General features: G+C 44.8%; 1 protein-coding gene across 1 annotated transcript in view; it reads right to left on the bottom strand.

Annotated features, from left to right (window-relative positions):
* Positions 1–14,501: 14,501 nt before the first annotated feature.
* Positions 14,502–23,129, bottom strand: part of GLG1 (golgi glycoprotein 1) — a 29,521-nt gene continuing 20,893 nt past the window's right edge. Inside the window, exons 15-27 of the mRNA XM_075282182.1 lie at positions 22,767–22,880; positions 22,568–22,656; positions 22,319–22,436; positions 22,080–22,172; positions 21,858–21,995; positions 21,642–21,765; positions 20,380–20,522; positions 18,299–18,400; positions 18,075–18,182; positions 17,812–17,932; positions 17,065–17,171; positions 16,650–16,813; positions 14,502–14,891 (exon numbers count right to left, since the gene is read on the bottom strand). Of these exons, the coding sequence (XP_075138283.1) occupies positions 14,870–14,891; positions 16,650–16,813; positions 17,065–17,171; positions 17,812–17,932; positions 18,075–18,182; positions 18,299–18,400; positions 20,380–20,522; positions 21,642–21,765; positions 21,858–21,995; positions 22,080–22,172; positions 22,319–22,436; positions 22,568–22,656; positions 22,767–22,880 (1,443 nt within the window). The 3' untranslated portion in view covers positions 14,502–14,869. The remainder of the gene's footprint in view (positions 14,892–16,649; positions 16,814–17,064; positions 17,172–17,811; positions 17,933–18,074; positions 18,183–18,298; positions 18,401–20,379; positions 20,523–21,641; positions 21,766–21,857; positions 21,996–22,079; positions 22,173–22,318; positions 22,437–22,567; positions 22,657–22,766; positions 22,881–23,129) is intronic.

Genomic DNA, 23,129 nt, shown 5'->3' with positions numbered 1-23,129 from the left:
GCAAGGTCTGGGGACGAGTCTAGGAGGGGTGAGGAGGCTAGTTCTCCTAGGAAATCAGAGAATGCTGCAGGGACCCGGCCTATTGGAGTGCAAGGTCTGGGGACGAGTCTAGGAGTGGGGGCTAATTGTCATAGGAAATCAGAGGCTGCTGCAGGTGCTGTGCAGGGGCCCGGCCTAGTGGAGTGCAAGGTCTGGGGACGAGTCTAGGAGTGGGGGCTAGTTCTCCTAGGAAATCAGAGGCTGCTGCAGCTGTTATGCAGGGGCTCGGCCTAGTGGAGTGCAAGGTCTGGGGACGAGTCTAGGAGGGGTGAGGAGGCTAGTTCTCCTAGGAAATCAGAGAATGCTGCAGGGACCCGGCCTATTGGAGTGCAAGGTCTGGGGACGAGTCTAGGAGTGGGGGCTAGTTGTCATAGGAAATCAGAGGCTGCTGCAGGTGCTGTGCAGGGGCCCGGCCTAGTGGAGTGCAAGGTCTGGGGACGAGTCTAGGAGTGGGGGCTAGTTCTCCTAGGAAATCAGAGGCTGCTGCAGCTGTTATGCAGGGGCTCGGCCTAGTGGAGTGCAAGGTCTGGGGGGACGAGTCTAGGAGGGGTGAGGAGGCTAGTTCTCCTAGGAAATCAGAGAATGCTGCAGGGACCCGGCCTATTGGAGTGCAAGGTCTGGGGACGAGTCTAGGAGGGGTGAGGAGGCTAGTTCTCCTAGGAAATCAGAGAATGCTGCAGGGACCCGGCCTATTGGAGTGCAAGGTCTGGGGACGAGTCTAGGAGTGGGGGCTAGTTCTCCTAGGAAATCAGAGGCTGCTGCAGGTGCTGTGCAGGGGCCCGGCCTAGTGGAGTGCAAGGTCTGGGGACGAGTCTAGGAGTGGGGGCTAGTTGTCATAGGAAATCAGAGAATGCTGCAGGGACCCGGCCTATTGGAGTGCAAGGTCTGGGGACGAGTCTAGGAGTGGGGGCTAGTTGTCATAGGAAATCAGAGGCTGCTGCAGGTGCTGTGCAGGGGCCCGGCCTAGTGGAGTGCAAGGTCTGGGGACGAGTCTAGGAGTGGGGGCTAGTTCTCCTAGGAAATCAGAGGCTGCTGCAGCTGTTATGCAGGGGCTCGGCCTAGTGGAGTGCAAGGTCTGGGGGGACGAGTCTAGGAGGGGTGAGGAGGCTAGTTCTCCTAGGAAATCAGAGAATGCTGCAGGGACCCGGCCTATTGGAGTGCAAGGTCTGGGGACGAGTCTAGGAGGGGTGAGGAGGCTAGTTCTCCTAGGAAATCAGAGAATGCTGCAGGGACCCGGCCTATTGGAGTGCAAGGTCTGGGGACGAGTCTAGGAGTGGGGGCTAGTTGTCATAGGAAATCAGAGGCTACTGCAGGTGCTGTGCAGGGGCCCGGCCTAGTGGAGTGCAAGGTCTGGGGACGAGTCTAGGAGTGGGGGCTAGTTGTCATAGGAAATCAGAGGCTGCTGCAGGTGCTGTGCAGGGGCCCGGCCTAGTGGAGTGCAAGGTCTGGGGACGAGTCTAGGAGTGGGGGCTAGTTCTCCTAGGAAATCAGAGGCTGCTGCAGCTGTTATGCAGGGGCTCGGCCTAGTGGAGTGCAAGGTCTGGGGACGAGTCTAGGAGGGGTGAGGAGGCTAGTTCTCCTAGGAAATCAGAGAATGCTGCAGGGACCCGGCCTATTGGAGTGCAAGGTCTGGGGACGAGTCTAGGAGTGGGGGCTAATTGTCATAGGAAATCAGAGGCTGCTGCAGGTGCTGTGCAGGGGCCCGGCCTAGTGGAGTGCAAGGTCTGGGGACGAGTCTAGGAGTGGGGGCTAGTTCTCCTAGGAAATCAGAGGCTGCTGCAGCTGTTATGCAGGGGCTCGGCCTAGTGGAGTGCAAGGTCTGGGGACGAGTCTAGGAGGGGTGAGGAGGCTAGTTCTCCTAGGAAATCAGAGAATGCTGCAGGGACCCGGCCTATTGGAGTGCAAGGTCTGGGGACGAGTCTAGGAGTGGGGGCTAGTTGTCATAGGAAATCAGAGGCTGCTGCAGGTGCTGTGCAGGGGCCCGGCCTAGTGGAGTGCAAGGTCTGGGGACGAGTCTAGGAGTGGGGGCTAGTTCTCCTAGGAAATCAGAGGCTGCTGCAGCTGTTATGCAGGGGCTCGGCCTAGTGGAGTGCAAGGTCTGGGGGGACGAGTCTAGGAGGGGTGAGGAGGCTAGTTCTCCTAGGAAATCAGAGAATGCTGCAGGGACCCGGCCTATTGGAGTGCAAGGTCTGGGGACGAGTCTAGGAGGGGTGAGGAGGCTAGTTCTCCTAGGAAATCAGAGAATGCTGCAGGGACCCGGCCTATTGGAGTGCAAGGTCTGGGGACGAGTCTAGGAGTGGGGGCTAGTTGTCATAGGAAATCAGAGGCTACTGCAGGTGCTGTGCAGGGGCCCGGCCTAGTGGAGTGCAAGGTCTGGGGACGAGTCTAGGAGTGGGGGCTAGTTGTCATAGGAAATCAGAGGCTGCTGCAGGTGCTGTGCAGGGGCCCGGCCTAGTGGAGTGCAAGGTCTGGGGACGAGTCTAGGAGTGGGGGCTAGTTCTCCTAGGAAATCAGAGGCTGCTGCAGCTGTTATGCAGGGGCTCGGCCTAGTGGAGTGCAAGGTCTGGGGACGAGTCTAGGAGGGGTGAGGAGGCTAGTTCTCCTAGGAAATCAGAGAATGCTGCAGGGACCCGGCCTATTGGAGTGCAAGGTCTGGGGACGAGTCTAGGAGTGGGGGCTAGTTGTCATAGGAAATCAGAGGCTGCTGCATGTGCTGTGCAGGGGCCCGGCCTAGTGGAGTGCAAGGTCTGGAGACGAGCAGTTTTTCACTGGGAATCAGGATGGTATGGAGTGGAGCTGGTGGCAGGGAACAGGAGGATGAAGTTTTCAGGTCGCTTGTAGGTGCTGATTTATACAATTCTGTAATTATTCCCCCAGATCTTACAGTTTATAGTTTCACATTCATCCTCAGTCATGTATGCATGTCGACTATTTCCAGACATCCCATTAAAATAAAAGGAGTAGAGTTTTCTTGTCCAACCAGTGCTCTATTTAAAATAGGGAGCAAACCCAGAGTTGTAGCTAGGCTTTCTGTCACCCGATGCAAACGTTTCTTTCACTACCCTAACTCTTTATTGAAATACATGAAAGTAACCATTAGAGCCTAACCAATCAATAGACAACCGTGGCACACTGACCTGACTAAAAACTGAGATGTGCCTCGTGGGTTGCAGAATGCCTCTGGAAGACAAGCCACTCCCAGGAAGACTTCCTCAGTTACAAAGAGGCAGTTCTCATATTCAAGAACGCACTTACCTCTGCAAAGCAGATCTATTGCACCACACTCATATCTACCCTATCCTGCAACCCCAAACAGCTATTCACCACATTCAACTCCCTCCTCTGTCCTCCTGTGCCCCCTCTGACATCACTCATCTCAGTCGACAACTTTGTCTCTTATTTCAAAAGTAAAATCAACACCATCAGAGACAGTCTCACGGGTCGCTGCAAAGTTTGTGTCGCGGCTCTTCACTGATCAACAGAAAGAGCGTCGCATCGAAACATGCCGTGCCATGAAAGAACATACCAAAACCGACCCAGAATTTTTTTCTTAAATTATTACGGCAGATGAGTCTTGGTGCTATGCTTACGACTCGGAAACCAAACAACACTCAAACCACTGGAAGACGCCATCCTCGCCCCGTGCCATAAAGACTCGTCAAGTGAAGTCCAATGTGAAGACAATGATCATTTGTTGTTTTTTTTTATGCAAAAGGAATTGTGCACTCGGAATTCGTTCCAACAGGTCAGACCGTCAACCAGGTTTTCTACTTGGGGGTTCTCAAGAGGTTGTGCAACAGTGTGCGGCGAAAAAGGCCCGAAATGTGGCAGTCTGGTGATTGGTTTTTCCACCATGACAATGCCCCAGCCCACACCGCCATCTTGGTGACCACTTTCATGGCAAGAAACGGCATGGCTGTCTTGCCCCACCCACCCTACTCACCCGATATGGCTCTCAGTGACTTTTGTTTATTCCCACGAATGAAGAGGAACCTCAAGCGTTTCGCCGATGTGGACGAGATGAAGAGGAAAACCACGGAAGCGCTTGCACACATCAAAGTAGATGAGTTAAAAAAATGTTTTGAAGAGAGTACTTTGAAGGAATTTTGTACAAAAAATAAATACATGCTTCAAAAACAACTTTTCTGGAAACTTTTGGGTACCCCCTCGTAATCTCTAAATCCCACCTCACCTCCTGTGCACTTGACCCAATCCAGTCACATCTCATCCCTAAACTTACTAAAGTCATTACTCTGGCCCTAACCCATCTCTTCAACCTATCCCTAAGCCACTGGATCCTTCCCCTCTGCCTTCAAACACGCCACTGTCACTCCCATACTCTAAAAAAGTCCCTTGACCTGTCCTCTCCAGCCAACTATTGTCCCATCTCACTGCTCCCGTTCGCCTCAAAACTGCTTAAGCAACACGTAAACTCAGAACTCTCCTCCTATCTGTCGTCTAACCTGCTCTTTGACAGACTACAGACAGGCTTCAGATCCCGTAACTCCACTGAAACTGCCCTAACCAAAGTCACTAATGACCTAACCGCCAAAGCCAAGCGCCATTACTCTGTCCTCCTCCTCCTTGACCTCTCCTCTGCCTTTGATACAGTTGACCACTCCCTCTTAATAGAGACTCTCTCATCCCTTGGTATCTCAGACCTGGCCCCTTTCTGGATCTCCTCATACCTCACCGACCACACATTCAGCGTCTCTCACTCACACAACCTCCTCACCACGCACTCTATCTGTAGGGGTTCTCCCAAGGCTCTGTCTTAGAATCCCTCCTGTTCTCCATCTACACCCTCAGCCTTGGCCAACTCATAGAATCTCATGGCTTTCAATACCACTGCTATGCTGATGACACCCAAATATATCTCTTTGGACCAGACATTACCTCCCTGCTGACCAGAGTTCCAGATTGTTTAGCGGCTGTAGCCTCCTTCCTCTCCTCCCGCTTTCTCAAACGCAACATGGAAAAAATGGAGTTCATAATCTTCACCCCATCCCGTATGGCCCCTCCTCCTGACCCATCTATCAAAGTTAATAGAACCACTCTCACCCCTGTCCCTCGGGTTTGATGTTTTGGGATAACGCTGGACTCCGACCTATCCTTCAAATCACACGTTCAAACCCTTAGCACTTCCTGCTGCCTCCAACTCAAGAACATCCACCGAATCTGCTTTTTTCTCACCACTGATACTACTAAGACGCTCATCCATGGCCTCATAATCTCCCGCTTAGACTACTGCAATACCCTTCTTTATGGACTTCCAGCTAACACCCTCGCCCCCCTCCAGTCCACCCTAAACTGCGCTGCTCGCTTAATTCACCTCACCCCCTGTTCTTCATCGGCGGCCCCCCTCTGCCAGTCCCTCCACTGGCTACCTATTGCCCAGCGAATAGAATTCAAGCTACTAATGTTAACATACAAAGCGATCCAGAACCTGTCCCCTCCATATATCTCCGACCTAATCTCCCGCTACCTGCCCACACGTAACCTCAAATCCTCCAAAGACCTCCTACTCCGCTCTGCCCACATCCGCTCCTCACACACCATCTCCAAGATTTCTCTCGTGCATCCTCCATAAAAAAAAACCAACATATGCAACTCAAGGCAAAAAATTGATGATATCCAGAACTGAACATCATAAATCAAAAAACATTGGAATCATAAGTAAAAAAACATAAGTTATTGAAGGTAATAAAAATAAAAACTTTAATAAGACAGAGTACACAGACATGAATAAACATAAATGGGGACCAATGCTACCTGTCAAAGAGCACTCGTGGTAGGTAAAAATGTAGTATCAAAAAGATCAATAGCAATAGTGAGATCCAGTAGTAAAGGCTAGTTATGAACGTGACCATTAACGCTTGTTGTTTTTCAGGTGATGGAAATAATTCTGACTCAGAAGAATTGGGAAAAAAAAAATTGAAAATTAATTTGCAGGCGAACAAGTGTAGGTCCTTGATGGTTAAAAAAGCATCAAACCTAGAAGATGGAGCATAGCACTACTTTGTGCGCACGCGCCATTCAGGTTCTCGCGTCATCTAGCCCATTCTCGTTCACCACGGATGTGTATATGTTGCCATAGTTACAGCTCTTATGTCATCAATATGCTGCTGGATTCCCTTCCTCATGTGTCCTCACTTCCCCAATCAATGCTCCCTATATATTTCCTGTTTTTTTTTTTTTTTTTTTTTTTGTAGATTGTGAGCCCCACATAGCGCTCACAATGTACATTTTTCCCTATCAGTATGTTTTTTTTTGAAATATGGGATGGAGGTCCATGCAGACACGGGGAGAACATACAAACTCCTTGCAGATGGTTTTATGCCCTTGGTGGGATTTGAACACCAGGGCTCCAGTGCTGCAAGGCTGCAGTGCTAACCACTGAGCCACCGTGTGGCCCCTTATATTTCCTGTTTTTTGAACCGGATGTTGTCCCCTGACGAAGCCTCTATGGCGAAACGCGCGTCGGGGCGCGTTCTCCCATGGTATGTACTATTAATCATGGTTTAATATACTTTGGTTCATCCTTCATTCCAGTATGTATCCTGGGGCGTTTACATATATCTTCATGCAGACTCTTATTGCATTTACTCTTGTACACAAGCTGTCACTATGACTTCATTATATACTAATACATATGCATGTTATCTCTGCTAATGGTCACGTTAATTACTAGCCTTTACTACTGGATCTCACTATTGCTATTGATCTTTTTGATACTACATTTTTACCTACCACGAGTGTTCTTTGACAGGTAGCATTGGTCCCCGTTTATGTTTATTCATGTCTTATTAAAGTTTTTATTACCATCAATAAATTATGGGGTTTTTTTTACTTATGAGGATTCCAATGTTTTTTGATTTCTGGAACTCCTTACCAAGACACATAAGCGGCTTGCCACAATAGTGACCCCACTCTATTACAGGTCCGGGGGATTGATTGCATTATACCCACCATTAGAGGAGGAGACATCAAAAAACATCTTGCGCAGATGGAGTTGCGGTGGATATGGACCTTGGGAACCATGACCCCATATGGTTTAAATGAAGCAATGAATTTTGGCGTCTTTCTTTGACCTGTGTCCTTACTTGGGTGCTCTCCACTTCCTGGGATTCTTCTATGTTTTTTAGGTTTTTAATATAAAATTATTTTGTCTGTATATTTTGGATTGTCTTGTATATGGTTTTTATTGTTTTTTTGTCTTTGTGTATGGTTGGTGTGTGTACTTTTATGGTTTTGTGTTATTTGTCAGTAATTGTGTTTTCTGTTTGAAGTTTAGGGTCCATATAATTTTTTCCGTGAACCCTTGTGCCCATAGAATGATCCTGCCGTGGTAAATGAAGTTTCATCTGATCTTTGAGCGTAAGAAGTTCCGTGTGAGCCATGGACTTACAGAATATCTTTTTGACGTAAATGAAGCTCCGCCTGATTTCTGGTTGACGTTGATTCTACATTTATGGATTCATATTCCCTCATTTTATGTACTCTGTTTTTTGAGTACATCTCATGTATCTACTTCCTCATTTTTAAGGGTGCTTATGAGATAGAATACTCAGCTTGCGTGGAAGGGATATACTCCTGAGCAATTATTAATCCATGATGTTATGACCTTTTTTTGACACTTATTATGCTATAGTGTCTTTTCGTAACTGCTGGTTACCTTGTTTGTGGAATATGATGTCCTATGTGTCTATTGTATGATTTTAAGTGATGTGAATTTTTTCATTAACAAAAGCTATTTTTGTACATTTGTTGATATATGTTGAGTGTTCTTCAACCCTGTGGGATTGTTTATCTCCTTTTTTTCTTGGACAAGACACATAAGACTGACCCCCACAATCACAGGCTTCAAGAAAACTCTGAAGACTCACCTGTTCAGGAAGGCCTACAACCTCCAATAACACTATCACTGCACTGCCATCTGTACAGTCTCCCCCTCTCCTTCTGTCTCTATCCCTCTTCCCTCATAGATTGTAAGTCCTCGCGGGCAGGGCCCTCTACCCCACTGTGCCAGTCATTGTTAGTATTATATCTACCTGTATATTCTGTGTATTATATGTAACCCCCAAATGTAAAGCACCATGGAATTAATGGTGCTATATAAATAAACAATAATAATGATAATAAAGTAGCTTGTCTGCGCCTCCTCCCCATTAATGACCCTGGAAAAACACCCTTATTCTCATAATCATGGGGGTCTTTAGTGGCTGGACACCCACAGATCTGTGATATTTGTTCTCCAGGTAAGGCTGGAAGTGGTATAACACAAATCTGATTGCCTTGAACTATTTGTTATTTAAAAGAGAGAATCAAGTCCACTGAATCCAGACATTTTCCACATGGGCTTCTCAGATGATGTGAAGCATCGGTGGGTTGGAAGTAGAGAATGTCCGTTCTGGTGTATGGTGTCATGGTATAGTGGATTTTGAATCCCAGTTGCTGTTGTAAACAACCTTTTTTTGTTATTTTCTAGAGTTGAACCATTTTCTCTCCTTGCTCCTGTTACTCTTTAGTTGCCTGGATTTCTCCAAGTGTGAAAGGATCTGCAGGGATGAGTAAAACAGGAGCTAAGGCAAACCTATTCCCTTACATCCTACCAGCAGCACAATGATGGGTTACGTTCTGCTCCTGTGTGCTGGTAGGACAGATACAACTTTACATTTAATAAGTAATTAATTGGACTAAGGACACACCTTTACACTATAAGTAAGGAAAATCATTTTTCTCAACTGTATTTTTTTTGTCCCCCTCAGATTTTTTTTCTTACTTTCTTTCCGCTTCTTCATATTTAGCTGTTGTTCCTTTCCGGTTTTATTTCTCGTGGACAATGTGGCTCTGGAGGCATCTCAGACACCGTTGAGGGTCACGTGTGACAGAAGGCCAGAAATGGTATCTTTAGAGGCCTTAGGTCAATGACGTTAGTAAATGTCACCAGAAGTGATGTATTATCCGTGATGGTGCTTTAGTTCGTCTTTGTCTCTATTTCTCTGTGTCGCCAGTAGCAACACATTGACAACTGATGTCAGAGGCCTTGTGTCTGCCAACGTTGGTTTGTGTCCTGAATTGATGTGAACTCAGAAAGGTTCACATTTGAAGCTTAATGATGCATCAGCAGAAGTAACACAGCATCATCTTATAGTGGGATTGGTAGTTTCTCAGTTCTAAAATCCCTCTCTTTGGGTTAATCCAGATTTTTCCCCCCCCTATCTAAGCACCTTTCTTCTTCTCAGATGCCTCTTTGACATGCTGAGTGCATCCATAACAGTAATTCCCAAAGCTAATAAACATAACATTACTCCTGCTAACTAGAGGCCCATATTGCTTTTGAATTTGGATATTAAGATTTTCTCTTCCATCCTTGCCTCCTGCCTGAATTGCTTATTCCCATCTTACTCCACCTTGACCAAATTGAATTTATTCTTGGTAGACAAGCCTCAGTTAGTATTTGGTAACTTTGTAATATTATGCACTTAGTTGACCACAAAAGCATTTCCATCTCATTGCTATCCCTAGACATTGAAAAAGGCTTTTGACAGCTTATAGCGAGGTTAACTTGCACAAGTCCTCTAGTTTATGGGTATCACAGGTTAGTTCCAGCAGGCCCTCCATGCGCTCTATTGTGATCCTGTTACATACAGTGGGGCAAAAAAGAATTTAGTCAGTCACCAATAGTGCAAGTTCCACCACTTAAAAAGATGAGAGGCGTCTGTAATTTACATCATAGGTAGACCTCAACTATGAGAGACAAAATGAAAAAACAAATCCAGAAAATCACATTGTCTGATTTTGTAAGAGTTTATTTGCAAATTATGGTGGAAAATAAGTATTTGGTCACCTACAAACAATCAAGATTTCTGGCTCTCACAGACCTGTAACTTCTTCTTTAAGAGTCTCCTCTTTCCTCCACTCATTACCTGTAGTAATGGCACCTGTTTAAACTTATCAGTATAAAAAGACACCTGTGCACACCCTCAAACAGTCAGACTCCAAACTCCACTATGGTGAAGACCAAAGAACTGTCAAAGGACACCAGAAACAAAATTGTAGCCCTGCACCAGGCTGGGAAGACTGAATCTGCAATAGGCAACCAGCTTGGATTGAGGAAATCAACTGTGGGAGCAATAATTAGAAAATGGAAGATATACAAGACCACTGATAATCTCCCTCGATCTGGGGCTCCACGCAAAATCTCACCCTGTGGGGTCAAAATGATCACAAGAACGGTGAGCAAAAATCCCAGAACCACGCGGGGGGACCTAGTGAATGAACTGCAGAGAGCTGGGACCAATGTAACAAAGCCTACCATCAGTAACGCACTACGCCGCCAGGGACTCAGATCCTGCAGTGCCAGACGTGTCCCACTGCTTAAGCCAGTACATGTCCGGGCCCGTCTGAAGTTTGCTAGAGAGCATTTGGATGATCCAGAAGAGTATTGGGAGAATGTCCTATGGTCTGATGAAACCAAACTGGAACTGTTTGGTAGAAACACAACTTTTCGTGTTTGGAGGAAAAAGAATACTGAGTTGCATCCATCAAACACCATACCTACTGTAAAGCATGGGGGTGGAAACATCATGCTTTGGGGCTGTTTCTCTGCAAAGGGGCCAGGACAACTGATCCAGGTACATGAGAGAATGAATGGGGCCATGTATCGTGAGATTTTGAGTGCAAACCTCCTTCCATCAGCAAGGGCATTGAAGATGAAACGTGGCTGGGTCTTTCAACATGACAATGATCCAAAGCACACCGCCAGGGCAACGAAGGAGTGGCTTTGTAAGAAGCATTTCAAGGTCCTGGAGTGGCCTAGCCAGTCTCCAGATCTCAACCCTATAGAAAACCTTTGGAGGGAGTTGAAAGTCCGTGTTGCCAAGCGACAGCCCCAAAACATCACTGCTCTAGAGGAGATCTGCATGGAGGAATGGGCCAACATACCAACAACAGTGTGTGCCAACCTTGTGAAGACTTACAGAAAACGTTTGACCTCTGTCATTGCCAACAAAGGATATATAACAAAGTATTGAGATGAAATTTTGTTACTGACCAAATACTTATTTGCCAGAAATCTTGATTGTTTGTAGGTGACCAAATACTTATTTTCCACCATAATTTGCAAATAAATTCTTACAAAATCAGACAGTGATTTTCTGGATTTGTTTTCTCATTTTGTGTCTCATAGTTGAGGTCTACCTATGATGTAAATTGCAGACGCCTCATCTTTTTAAGTGGTGGAACTTGCACTATTGGTGACTGACTAAATACTTTTTTGCCCCACTGTACATACTTAAAACTTCCTGCCCATCTAACAAAAATTTCCTCATCACACAGGAGGTTACAGGAGGATTTAAAAGTTACATCTCCTGACCAAATCTTCAACCAAATAGCCCATGTGGCAGAATTAACTAAGGCAAGGGCAAAAATTCTGCTGAAGCATCCGCTAAGAAGGTGGCAGGTTTATGGGCAACTAATATCTGGAACCTTGTTCTTCAGCTAAAGTTTCAAGGTCACTAATTGGGCATTAGGGAAGCTCCTACTGACTCCCATGGGTATCTCAGGAACCCCTCTGCTTTCGTGTCTAGGGGACAGGGGGTGCTTCTGCCCCCTACTTATGTTTCTTTTACATTTCCTTTTTAACTCCTTTGAGTCTTAATAGCTTTGCCTTTACAATTTAGGTGTGTATTTAGCAGTTGAGGGCAATGATGGATTGTTTCTAACCTCCCTTCCCTCAACTGGCCGCACTCTCGGTGGGACAGAAATGTGTCAGACTTCACTTCTGCCTTCTGGTAGAATTTCTGTGTGATGCTTCTACTATTAGCAGCCAAATCTATGGCTCAAGCCACTGCTGCCTGGTGTCCCTTGTGGCTTAGAATCTGGGTAGTAGTATAATATTTGTGGTTTACCTTACTAGAACTTAAGGACAGCCAATAAAAAGGACTAAACTTTTCCTCATACCTTTTGTGGTAGAGGGAGGCTATTTAGAGGAGGCAGTTCATCTAGAGGATTGCAGTCTAGATCCAGAAACCAGAGGTGCACCGTTTAGCGCAGAAGCAGTATCCCTAAGGAAAGTCCTAGAGACGCCTCCAAAACAAAGAAGCCTGACTTTTGACATCAGATCTCTTCAGCTACTCCTGAAGTTGAAGATATTCCAGTGGAAGTTTTTCATGCTCATAATCCATCCTAGACCCATAGGTTCTGAAAACTGTCAAGAGTAGCAACTCAATGGATTTTTTGAGTGCCCCTCATGACACGTTCATCAGAACTGGACAACTTCTTCACTAAAAACAGGAGATGCTGAATCCTCTATAAGGGAACTAATATTTAAAGTACTGGAAGACGTTCCCACATCTTAACAAGGTCTAGGAGTTTCTTCTAGCTTTCCTTGTTCCCAAACTTTCAGGCGATTGAAGAACAATGATAGATGTCAGGTTTCTCAAACATTTCATTGGGGAGAGGACATTTCGTATGAAAACCATCAGTTCTGTGATGGTCATTCTTGAATCTGGAGATTGCATGGCTACCGGAAACCTGAAGGATTTTACCTTCATACGCCAATCCATCTTCTCTATTAGTAGAATTAGAGTGGCTGTTTATCTAAGAGGGCCTCTACAACATCTCCAATTTACAGTGCTCCTTTTCAGGAACTCTTCAACCCCACATACCTTTGCAAAGATGACTGTAGTGGCAGCCTTTGGGGTGAAAGGGCTTTCTGTCATTCCCTACCTAAGCAATTGGCATGTAAAGGCTTGCTCCCAAGAGTGCCTACTTCACCATCTTCAGTGGGACCAGTCCAATGTAGAGTCTGGAAGGGCTCTAGGTAGCGGGTTAGACAAGAAGTGCTCCCTTCCTCTGAAACTCCGTCACTCTCTCAAATGGTGAAGGCACGTCAGAGATTGAAGATCCATGGTCTGACCCAGTTGGATCTGTTTGACCAAGGATGCATCCTTTATAGGGTGGGGTGCCCATCTGGATGGCATTCAAGTGCGATGCACATTTCTCCCCTCAAATCATGGGGAAGGCAGTACAAGTCAGAACTGACAACATGTGTTATATGTAAACAAACAGAGGCATGCGATTCCAACCTCTTCTGCCGGAAGTAATAATGAGACTTTCTTGGATGAAGAAAAACCTAACCCCTACACTCTGCAGTTCACATTCTTGGCACCCTCAACACAGTGGCAGATCAGTTGAGCCATAACAGGTCTCTTCCAGAGGAGCGGTCCCTAAAATCAGGAAATCTTTCTCAGGATGTTTCCGAGGCTGTGGATGCCAGGCATGGATTGCATGATGACAAAGTTCAATGCCAAGGTAAAGAACTTCTGCTCTCTGGAACAGGAAAACAATTGGAAATTGAGGTTTTGCCCATTCCATGAAGGTTCAGTTAGAGGCTTCCAATACAAGTAAAAAAAAAAAATTCTAACAATAACACAGCATGTTTCTATATTTTGTTCAGTAGAATGCCAGGACCCCTATATACAGTATGCTCCTCCTTATTGACCCCTATACCCAGCATAATGCTATTTAGTGCCTTCTACACATAGTATAATGTTCCTTATTGCTCCTATACACAGCTATGGATGAGATTGGTTCAGGAATAAAGCTCAAAAGCCATTCTGGGCATGTGTGTTGGGGTTTGCTGACCACTGAACTAGACTCATGCAGGTGCACATTGCTGAGACTGCAATACCAATGAAAATCACAAAGTTGCGACAACATTCTACTAGCACCAAGAGCAGTACTACAAATATCTATAGTATATAAAAATACATAAAAATGAGGTTCTTGGTTTTTTACACATTTATCAAACAAATTGTAAGCCTACCTGCCACATCAAGGCGACCTCTGTTAGATGGGTGTATCCGAATTCCATTTTTTTCATAATTTCGTAAACACAAAACATATCAACCGAAATTTACTACTAACATGAAGTATAATGTGTTACGAAAAAACAATCTCAAAATCACTTTGGTAAGTTAAAGCATTCCAAAGTTATTGCCACATACAGTGACACATGTCAGTTTTGAAAAATCGAGCTTGGTCAGGAAGTCAAAAGTGCCATCGGCGGGAAGGGGTTAAAAGCGCTGCGGAAAGAACCGCAATGCGTTCACCCAGCGATTCTTCCCGCAGCGCTTTAATGCTTCGGATATGGCCCGTGGGGCCTTAGCCTAAAGGCCATGCAAGGATGTGATTAGTTCAAAATGACTTTTCCCAGTGATAGAGCCCCTTTAAGTTTCTCTAATTTTCGTTCACTTTGCATTTTGTTAATTGGGAAAAAAAACCACAACAGTAACATTTCTATTTCTGAAAGCACTCTGTACACATGTTCAAAAAAAGTAAAATCACTAATGGACCTCTCCACTTAAATACTGAAAGATAAAAGTACAGGACGACTCTTTTCTCCAACCCAGTGTCTTATTCCTGGAGAACTCATGTTACGTGACAGCACATGCATGTAGGTAGCATTTTTGTTTTTTATTAAATCTTCCCATTTTCTGTACAGAAAAAAAATGCACATTTTGCCTTAAACATTGGTAACATTTCAATATGACACAGCATGAACAGAATGACGTTATCTATACACAGAGGGAAAACAATTTACAGAAAGAAAATGTACTCGTTATGTGTGGATGCGACTCGTTCCCTGTGTGCGGAGGGGCAGGCTTAGCTCCAGTGTATATTGCACAACCAAAATGGCAGTACAGGACTGAAGAAGATAAAGCCAGTTATAGGGGCCTGGGGGGGTGGTCTGTAGTTGCAGTCCTGGCTTTAGCAAGAAGAGAAGGGGGTTGGCTTGGAGTGTATGCTGCAGTCTTGAGCGCAGTTATCGGTACAATTTCTTGTAGCTGATGAAAAGAAGAAAACATTTAGTGAAAAGTTTAACAAGTTAACACTGGAGGTGACGGCACCCTGGAGCAAGCATATGATACAGCAGGAGGTATCCGGGGTGTCACATCCCCAATATAGTCCTGAAATACACAGGACATTATATCACAATGGTGGCATCATCTGCAGCACTGTGAGCCACCTCCTGCCACAGGGCATGTTGCTTGTACCCTTATCCAGTTCTACAGCAGATGAAACATTGGTACCTATACTGAGAAGAATGGAATGTTTTCTGAAAATCTATAGTAGCAGAGGGTTCACAGCCAGGGAGACCCTCTTCAAAAGGCGTGGGGAAAAAAAAACAAAACAAAAATTATCCTGGAAGACAAAGGGTTAAGTAATGCTCTGTCATTGGAGGAAAGCGCACTTAGAGTCCAGCATTAATGAACAGGCTGCAATAACCATCAATGCTTCAAACAGACCATATCCAGTCAACAGCCACAGAATTAAAAATTTCCCCTGTATGTCCCAACTTCCCCCACAGCTACACCGGGTTTCTAGCAGCTGCATGAACTACGAACGCTGCGGTGTCTGTTCACACTTTATATGGGGGGGTGGCAAGCTGAGCCCAGACACTTGAACAGGGGCATAAATTAAAGGCCAAATTGTCGATCACCAAATGAGTGTCAAATGCTGGAAACAGTAGTGCAAGTCACCAGCAATGAGTGTGACCATCCAGGTACTATGAGTGCATTCATACATGTCACCCTTACATGCCTGGGTAGCTAGCAAAGAGACTGCTGTGAGGGAAAATGGGAGAATCAACCATTAAAGTGGAACCAGACAGTGGCACCACAACGAGCAAAACAATTAGAAAAAAAAAAAAAGATAAATATTAGACATTTCACAACAAGAGGAGCAGGAGAAACACAAGTAAGAGTAAGACGAAGCAAGGTCATGATAAAGAGCATACGCATCTATTACAATTTAGTGTCTGTTGTTCAGTATGGAGGATAACCAGACTGAATGTGGCCTCCTCCGTGCTGGAATTACTAACACTTTCTGTGGAACTAACAGAAGTTGGGTCGCACTGGTAAAATCTCTCTGCGTCCGCTGGAAAGGTTTGGAAACGTCTGCGCTGTTGTGTGTGCATGATGTGGGGAAGGAGCAGTTTCTGTTCAGAGTTTTGGCAGCACAAGAGCCGGGTAAATGGATCCCTCTTTGCAGACCTCCAGGCTCAGACAGCTTCTGAAAGTGCTCAATCTCCAACTCCCTTTCATATCTCATGACAAGTATGCAAAGTGGCTGAGGCACTGCTTTCAACTCAGGAGGCGTATTGTTAAAATAATCCCAGTCCCCTCTCTATCCCTCCCACCCAAAAATAAAGAAAAAAAAACAAAATAAAGAAAAAAAACAAAATAAGTCCACGTAAAGCAACACGGCACTAGGAGAGAAGGGGGCTGTGCAGCAACAGAAGACCTGCAGTCTCTGGTTAAAGTAGCCATGTTTTGGAGGTCTGGATTAGGGCAGAATGGATGGAGGAAGCAGGGGAGATGGGATGCTTGAAAAGAGAGATTTGGGGGAGGGGACCCCGCAGTTGCTTCCATCTCTCCCTCCAGATTCAACAGCACTGGAAGGAGTGGGGAGGAGGGAGAGGAAGATGGATCAGGCTGCATGAGAGAGCTGTACACATGGACACAGGGTCACCCTCCCTCCCCAGAACCCCCTGCTTCTCAAAGCTGTTGCTGAGGGGTGTAGGAGAGGGTCTTCTGCTCTACCTGTCCTTCATCTCTCGTGTCACCCTCTTGGTGATGCGCCCACACAGAAGGCCCCCAAAGAATAAGACACAAACTCCAACCATAATGACAGATAAGATGTAGTTCTTGGATGGAGAGCTCATCACTTGCATTGCCAAATCCGAAAACCCATCAGCCGGAGCCACCTGGAAGGAAACACATTTCACAGTTAGCCACTACTTACAAGCTTCCTGTGCATATGATGGCAAAGCCAGTCAAAGATGAACACCTGGATTATATCGTAATTTCTCTCAATTTGTGCAGCGTAAAAAGGTAACAATTGACCACAATAAGAATTGCCATGGTCTCTGTCATTGTGCAGTTAAGCAGCTTGAAGCTCTTATCTCCCTGGCAATCATTGGGCATGAGAAATCTTCTGCAAAGACAGTTTCCTTACCTTGGCTGCATAACTCCACATATCCAGGCGGTCTTGTAATCTCTTCTTACACTCTGGCTGCAGCCGAACCATCTTATCCTGTAATGCTTCAATTAAGCAAGACATCTCTGTGGGAAAACACAGGACAGTTACTTTAGTACATTGAGAGGGTCAATATATAACACAGACTCCTCTCACTCAAACCCTCTCCCCCAAAGTGTACAACTTCACGCAAGGTGTCAGGAACTCATACAAAAAATAATTATTTTTGGGGTGAATTAGTACTTAGTATGGGAATAGTATAGGATGGGGAGAGACAGGCTACGTGCTCTGTATGCCCACAAAAAAATGGAGTCTGAGGGTTTGTTAGGATCATAACATGACTTAGGCTAGGCTTACCCATGTGTTGTGCTCTGACGCAGATGTGAACCTAGCCTAAGATGTGAATGTAAACAGTATATTTTGAAACAGAACGTGAGTACAGGACAATAGGGCCAAATTACAGCAACATAAATCACAATATTTGCTGTAAGTTCAGTGGGGCCATGACACCTAGACTATTTTTTGTTATCTATATGAAACGGCCCTAAACCTTCTTGATTAATAAAAAGATGCTGCAATAGTGTGTTCAAACTGTATGTGAAAGTCAGTCACAACACCTTATTTCTATGTAGTAGTGGAACAGTGTGTGGACACAGCAATGGTAGAATTTATATTGTGAGTCGATTATGATACAGAAATTGGTAAAAAAAAAACAAAAACACTTACGTCGTCCTTTGCCTGGTGGGATAGCAGCACAGTGATGTTTAATGTCCAGTGCACAGGCCGTGTGCAGTACAGGATCCACAAAGATGTCTGCTTTACTTTCCTTCAGCATGTTCAGAACCTCCTGCAAGAAGAATTATCAGAAACAGTAAGTCACAGAACCTTGTCCCATATGTATCCTGAGAGGGTTTCTGCCACAAAACAGTGCTGACATCTCTTACAAACGTGAAAGCAACAACAGAGATACTGTATGAATTGGCAATTACCTTTTTACAGCCAGGAGAGTTTATTTTAAGCAGGTTCATCTTCAGACACTCTTCCACCTGACCTGTAGGCTCCTGCGCTGCAGCCTCCTCTCCACACAGTGTGTTAATCTGAAAATGCATCACAAAACAGCAGGACAACGGATGAGATAGAAGCCAGCAAGCTCAGATGTACAGCAGGGTATAAAGCGGGATGTTCACAGAAAAGGTTATTGTCTGTAGCCTACCTCTTCAGAACACTGTATCTGCAGCTGAGGATCAAGTCTGTAGTCAAGTGCAGTTTCCTGGATTATTACACGAATTTGATCCTCACAGTCAGGAGACAGACGCTGTGCACAGAAAAGAGAATTATAATTAGAAATACAATGCTATAAGACAGGCAAACATAGCTGCAATAAAATCCGGACCACAAATGAGCACTAAACCAATCAAACCAAATAAAAATTAAATAGGAGATTGAACGGAAAATAACTGGACACAGAGTCTTAAAAACACAGCTCTTGGGCTATAGGACGCCAGCTGTAGGCTCCGTTCAATGTATAGTGGTGGTGATAGAATGGTGCAGAGCTGCTTTAAGTGCCTAGAGGCTTCCGGATGAGCCGATTGGAGTGGGGTCTAGTTGTTGAATTCCCTATCAGATACTAATAACTAGAGATGGACAAACCTCCCAAAATTTGTTTTGCTGAATATTCGAGTGTTTCAGGCCAAACAGGAACTGCTTTTATTATTATTATAATACTTTGGAGTCTCTTTAGACCCCCATGGTTTAATAAGCCTAGGGGAGGTGAACAAGCAGTCAATCATCTCTCCTGGGATCTGTCTCAGCAATCTCTTTGGGCCTCTTCCATGGAAAGAACAGAGGGGTATTGGTGGCAGTTATAAGCATTTCATGCCTACAATCACAGAGAACTCTAAAAGTGGACATTACTATTGGATCTTCGCTGTGTAATACAGTGGAGACCAAGCAGTTATGGCAACTGTTCTGAGCAAGTGCCATACTGAAAGACCTGCCAGAAATCCATCTGTTGAAACTAAACCTTGAGATCATCTGAACACTCATACAATACTTGTATAAATGCTGACAGGCATCAGAAGTGACCCACCTTTGAATGGGCTGAATGAGTAATAGTGAACGTGGAGGGCCTTTATAAGGCACACTGCATCCTAGAATCATGAATAGCAGAAGCCAATTGGGGACACAGTGTGTTAAATCTGCAAAGGGCATTAAAAGGGTTTTTCCCCATTTTCTCCATTTCAGAAGTTTTGCCTGCTGTGGGCTCATTCACATCTGTGCCCGGTCTCCGTTCATACAGGTTTCCATTTGTTGCACAAAACAGAGCAGAAGACGGAAAGCTGCAGGACTCTTTCAAACCCATTCATTTGAATGGGTTTGAAAGATGTCCGGCCATGAGCGCCGGTGAGCGTTTTATGCTCTCCTCCGCGAAACCGCTTTTTTTAACCGGACACAACGTCGGACATGCAGTACTCGGTGTCCGGTTTTAAAAAACGGTTTCGCGGCGGAGAGCATAAAACGCTCACCAGCGCACATGGCTAGTCCCGGTCTGACAGCTATCCGTCTTCTGCATGCAGAAGATGGAAGGCTCAGAACAGAGACCGGGCGCAGATGTGAACAAGCCCTGTCTCTTATTCTCAATTTCTGTATTCCTTATTAGAGATGAGCGAACACTGTTAGGATCAGCCGATCCGAACAGCACGCTCCCATAGAAATGAATGCAAGCACCTGTGACACTGACTTTGCCGGCGTCCGGCCGGCGTCACAGGTGCTTCCATTCATTTCTATGGGAGCGTGCTGTTCGGATCGGCTGATCCGAACAGTGTTCACTCATCTCTATTCCTTATCAAACAGACAAAGCCACATACTTTTCCCCCCCAGCTTGCTGAACAGGACACTAAAATTATAAATGTGAAATTTTGTGTATTTGGATGTTTGTTCCTCAATCACGCAAAAACGGCTGAAGGGATTTGAATGAAATTCGGCACATAAATAGATTGCAACCTTGATTAACACATAAGCTACTTTTTATCCCGGTAAAGGACATGGCTTCATGACGGTTATGAATTTATGTTCATATACTATACACTGCTCTTATCTCAGCTTCTGAGAAAGCCAGGGCTGTAATTCTTTTCTTCTGATATGTAAATTATAATGCATGAACTGCTCGCTGCCCCTTAGTGCTTCTTGTTAACTCTCCCGTATGACAAAAATGTCATAGTACAGAAAAAAGTTAAGAAAATGCTAAGAGAAACAAGAATGAGTTCTGAGATGGAGACTTCTTTCTTCACTCACCTGGTCAGCATATTTCAGCTTCAAACAGGAAATTACTTGCCCCTCCAGTTCAGTGTCATCTTTGGCATTTTTCAGAATAGACTGGCAGAATTTGGGGATATCTGCTTTGCAGGATTTGCGGAGCACAGGATTAAGGCGATAATCTGTCACAAAAAGTAAAGGTCAAATTGTGAGGAGGGTCCGTAAGATGGAGACAGTCCTAGCACAGGGGTCTCAAACTTGCGGCCCGCGGGCCAACTGCGGCCCCTCGGGACAATAGTTTGCGGCCCGTGGCAGACATCCCGACATCCGCCGTAATAGTACGGCGCATGCCGGGTGTGTAACTATGGCGGCCGCCCGGTGTCTACTACTTTAAGCAGTAGACAACCGGCGCTAATGTCTCTGATCGGTCCCGGGACTGATCGGAGGCATTAACCCCTCCGGCGCCACAGTCAAAGGCGCCATTTTCGCGGCGGCGCATTGGCACCGCCATTTTGCCGGTGATCGCCAGCGCCTGGAGCAAACTCCAGTGCCGACGTCACATTGCCATGACAGCCGGGAGCCTTTACAAGGCTCCCCGGCCTGTCTACAATCTCTTTCTTTTGCAGGCTACTCTATGCAGCCTGCAAAAGAAATGATGTTTTTTTTGCAATGCATTGCAATGCATTAGCATTGTAATGCATTGCATTAGTGATCAGACCCCCTGGGGTTCAGCATCTCTAGGGGGTCTAATAAATGCAAAAAAAAATAAAAAAATTAAGAAAATATAAAAAATTATAAAAAGTATTAAAAATTCAAATCACCCCCCCCCCTTTCCCTAGAACACATATAAAAGTAGTTAAATACTGTGACACACCTACATATTAGGTATCCCCGCGTCCGAAATTGCCCGCTCTACAAATCTATAAAAATATTTTTCCTGTATGGTAAATGCCGTAGCGGGAAAAATAGTCAAAAGTGCCAAACCGCCGTTTTTTCACGCCGCTTTGATTCTGATAAAAATTTTAATAAAAAGTGATCAAAGCAATAGAATTTCCCAAAAATGGTAGAACTAAAAAGTACACCCGTCCCCGCAAAAAAAAAAAAAACGCCCTATACATCCCCATACACGGACGTATAAAAAAGTTACGGCTGTCGGAATATGGCGACTTTTAGAAAAAAAAAAAAATTGGGAAAACCTGATGCGGCCCAGCCTCACCCAGACTCTACCTCCAGCGGCCCCGGGGTAAATTGAGTTTGAGACCCCTGTCCTAGCACCATGAGGACATCAGTGAGATACAAACCTGTGTTCTGGGTGATCTGCCTCTTTGTGATCATCTGTTTACATTTAGGGTCCATGGTCTCTGTGTTCTTGTTTTGCTTCAGACATAACAGTATGTTCTTGGGGTCTGTGTCACTGCAAAACCTCTGAGTAGACACAAGTATAGACACATTAATAAAAAGTTCTTGACATGGTACCATGTTACTTTCTGAGAATCCCTTGTCAAATGCCATGTTACCTTGATCATCTGCTTGCAGACCCTCATAAGCGTGTAATCTAATTCAGGATCCATCATCTCTGTCTCCTGGAGTTTGAAGACTTTTTGATGACAAGAAGTACTCAATGACTTCTTATTTTCTTTGAGACACTCAATGATCTAAAGCAAAACAGTAAATGTTATCATCAAGAAAAGAAACATGAAAAGTAAAAACCAAGAGCAGACAGCAGAGGGCAATCTTACCTGCGCATTTCCAAAAGGCACATTTGGACACAGGGTTGTTATGTCATTTTTGCAGGAATCGTATAGTTTTGGCTCCAAGCGAATATCCTCTGACTGTGAAAAGGACAAGGTGGTTCTATTAGCTTATAGGAGTGCGGAAGTTTACAGTATCATAAATCAGTAAGATACTGTGAGCTCATCCAGTCATGTGAAAGAGTCCTTAGGCTTAGTGGGAAAGTCTACATTGCACAATATCTCACCATCTCAAGCTCTTCGACTCTCAATTGCTTCCGGCACTTTAAAGACACTCGTTGCTCCTTCAGGTCTTGCAGTGTATCGTTACGAACAGTGGTGCTGAGACAGATGACGACGTCCACCCTGTGTGAAGGAGACACTGTAGCTCAACTAATGCTCATACTGGAGTATCATAGATAAGGCAACATCTATACTGACACAGAAGGAATATAAACAAAGAATGCAGGCAGTCTTCAAAACACAGAGACACTAACTTCTGCTTAATGTTTGGGCAAAGTTTCAGCACATCTTCCTTGCAGGCCATCTTAAACTTGTATGAGAAGCGGAAATCTTTCATTTGTATCTAAAGAAAATGTAAATAAGTAACAGAATGCTGTAAAAGCATGGGAAAGAAATGTAGTCATTTCTCAAGGACTGCCAGCCAGCAGAAATAATGCTGCCACTGTTACTTACCAGCTGGAAGTGGGTGACTCCCACTGCGCACTTCTCGTTCATCTCTTTCTGATGTTTGTTCTGAATTAAACACTCCATAAGATCCCCTGAGTCAATTTGGTTATCGGCAACCTCCTGGGTAGACAAACCATGAATGAATATGTGCAGCACAGAGGACTCCAGTATTGTCTGACCAGTCTATTATACTCATAAGTTTAGAACAAAAAAACAAGCACAAAAATAACTGAATAAAAACTGTATAATTTACCTATATTTTACATTTTATGTGTTAATAAATTATACATTTTTTATTTAGTGCTTTTTTTTGTTATATTATAATTTAAACGACAACAGCATATTAATTCCTTGTGTATTATTGGCCAG

This window comes from Leptodactylus fuscus, chromosome 7, assembly GCF_031893055.1.
Source record: "Leptodactylus fuscus isolate aLepFus1 chromosome 7, aLepFus1.hap2, whole genome shotgun sequence".
NCBI classification, from domain to species: Eukaryota; Metazoa; Chordata; class Amphibia; order Anura; family Leptodactylidae; genus Leptodactylus; species Leptodactylus fuscus.
This window is presented reverse-complemented; position numbering and strand designations above follow the sequence as displayed.